This window comes from Austrofundulus limnaeus, unplaced genomic scaffold (genome assembly GCF_001266775.1).
Source record: "Austrofundulus limnaeus strain Quisiro unplaced genomic scaffold, Austrofundulus_limnaeus-1.0 Scaffold572, whole genome shotgun sequence".
NCBI classification, from domain to species: domain Eukaryota; kingdom Metazoa; phylum Chordata; class Actinopteri; order Cyprinodontiformes; family Rivulidae; genus Austrofundulus; species Austrofundulus limnaeus.
This window is the reverse complement of record NW_013952974.1, coordinates 82,979-84,521: the sequence shown is the minus strand read 5'-3', so window position 1 is coordinate 84,521 and position 1,543 is coordinate 82,979. Positions and strand designations below refer to the sequence as shown.

Here is a 1,543-nt window from a genome sequence, read left to right as displayed (position 1 = left end):
CAGAGTGTGTTTTTGTGTGTTTCAGAGTGTGTTTTTGTGTGTTTCAGAGTGTGTTTCTGTGTGTTTCAGAGTGTGTTTCTGTGTGTTTCAGAGTGTGTTTTTGTGTGTTTCAGAGTGTGTTTTTGTGTGTTTCAGAGTGTGTTTCTGTGTGTTTCAGAGTGTGTTTCTGTGTGTTTCAGAGTGTGTGTTTAGGAAAAAATTGTGAGTAGAAACTTTATCTATCCCTCAGACGCACCGACAGAGCGTCTGCCGGCTAATTACCACAGCAGCCGTCCTGCCGGCGTGCTACCAGTGGTTTATGTTTACAGTAATGCCATTAGTGTGTGTGTGTGTGTGTGTGTGTGTGTGTAGTCATGTCAGAGGTCGTAAAGCTCTTTAATTCAAAATAAGAGTTCTGGGAAGAGATGAGAGGTGTGTGTCTCAGTGTGTTTACGTTTTTATTATTCACGCGTCCGATTGGTCGATCTGWTGTTTGTTTGTTTGTTTGTTTATAAAACAATAAAAACAATCATTAAAATACTGTTTAAAATGTTTGTTCATATAAAAAAATATCTAATTTTAATGAAGTTTCAAACAATTATCATTGGATGAACGTTTACACCTGGTTAACATTTGGAGCCACTTCAGTTCAAGATGGCCGCCAAGGCTAATCCACTTTAGCAACACAAACATGAAAATAGTTCAGTCAGTTTTGTAAATTTTTTAGCTTTAGTTAGCATTTTGAATCGACTGGCTCTTAACTAACAATTTACAACATTTTTTTTAAGTTTGCAACTTTTAGCTAGCATTTAGCTATATCTGGATTTTAGCTAATAGTCTGCAACTTTTAGCTTGGGTTTTGCTTTAGTACCTTTAGCTTTTGGCTAGTGATTCACTGCTTTTAGGTAGCCTTTAGCTAGTTCTGACATTTAGCTACTTTGTTGCTAAATCTGGTTTTTAGCCTTCCGTTCTGGCTTTTAGCTAATGATCGCTACTTTTAGCTGTCTTATTGCTAAAATACGGTTTGCTAGCAATTTACTTCTTTTAACATTTAGCTAGTTTTCTGCGTGTTTTAGCTTCTTTAACTCAGCTGAACTTCAGCTAGTTTCAGCAGTCCTTCAGCTCTCGACTTCAGTTTGTTTAGAAAACATTATTTTTCTAGCTGATATAAAAYGATGTCTTTTTTCAAACTTTTCTCCTGACTGTGATGTCAGTTTGTTTTGAAGGTTTCAGGCTGAAAAGCAGCACGCCGATGACAAACAGCCGAAGCAGCTGAAGTCAGATGTGTGTGTTTGTCTGACCTGCCAGAAGCAGATGTGACTGTCAGCGTTGGAGTACGTGGCCAAGTAGCGCCCGTCAGGAGCGAAGGAGACGGCTGTAATCGGACCTTTGTGACCGTGGATGTTCTGTAGAAAAACAAAAAACAAGATTTCTTTAAAGAAGTAAAACAAACTCAGAAAATCAACAATTTACATGTTTTATGTGGATTTAAAATGTGGAGTATCGTGTGTCATGTTGGTGGAGTTTGGTGGTGAAACACTGAAGCCGTTGATGGGTTTTAACC

The 1,543-nt window shown here is 38.2% G+C and overlaps 1 protein-coding gene across 1 annotated transcript in view; it reads right to left on the bottom strand.

Moving 5' to 3' along the window:
* The window catches only part of wdr7 (WD repeat domain 7), a gene marked incomplete at its 5' end in the record, with an annotated part of 83,834 nt that overhangs the window by 1,683 nt on the left and 80,608 nt on the right, over positions 1–1,543 (bottom strand). The window contains 1 exon segment of the mRNA XM_014026613.1: positions 1,281–1,385. Coding sequence (XP_013882067.1) covers positions 1,281–1,385 — 105 coding nt within the window.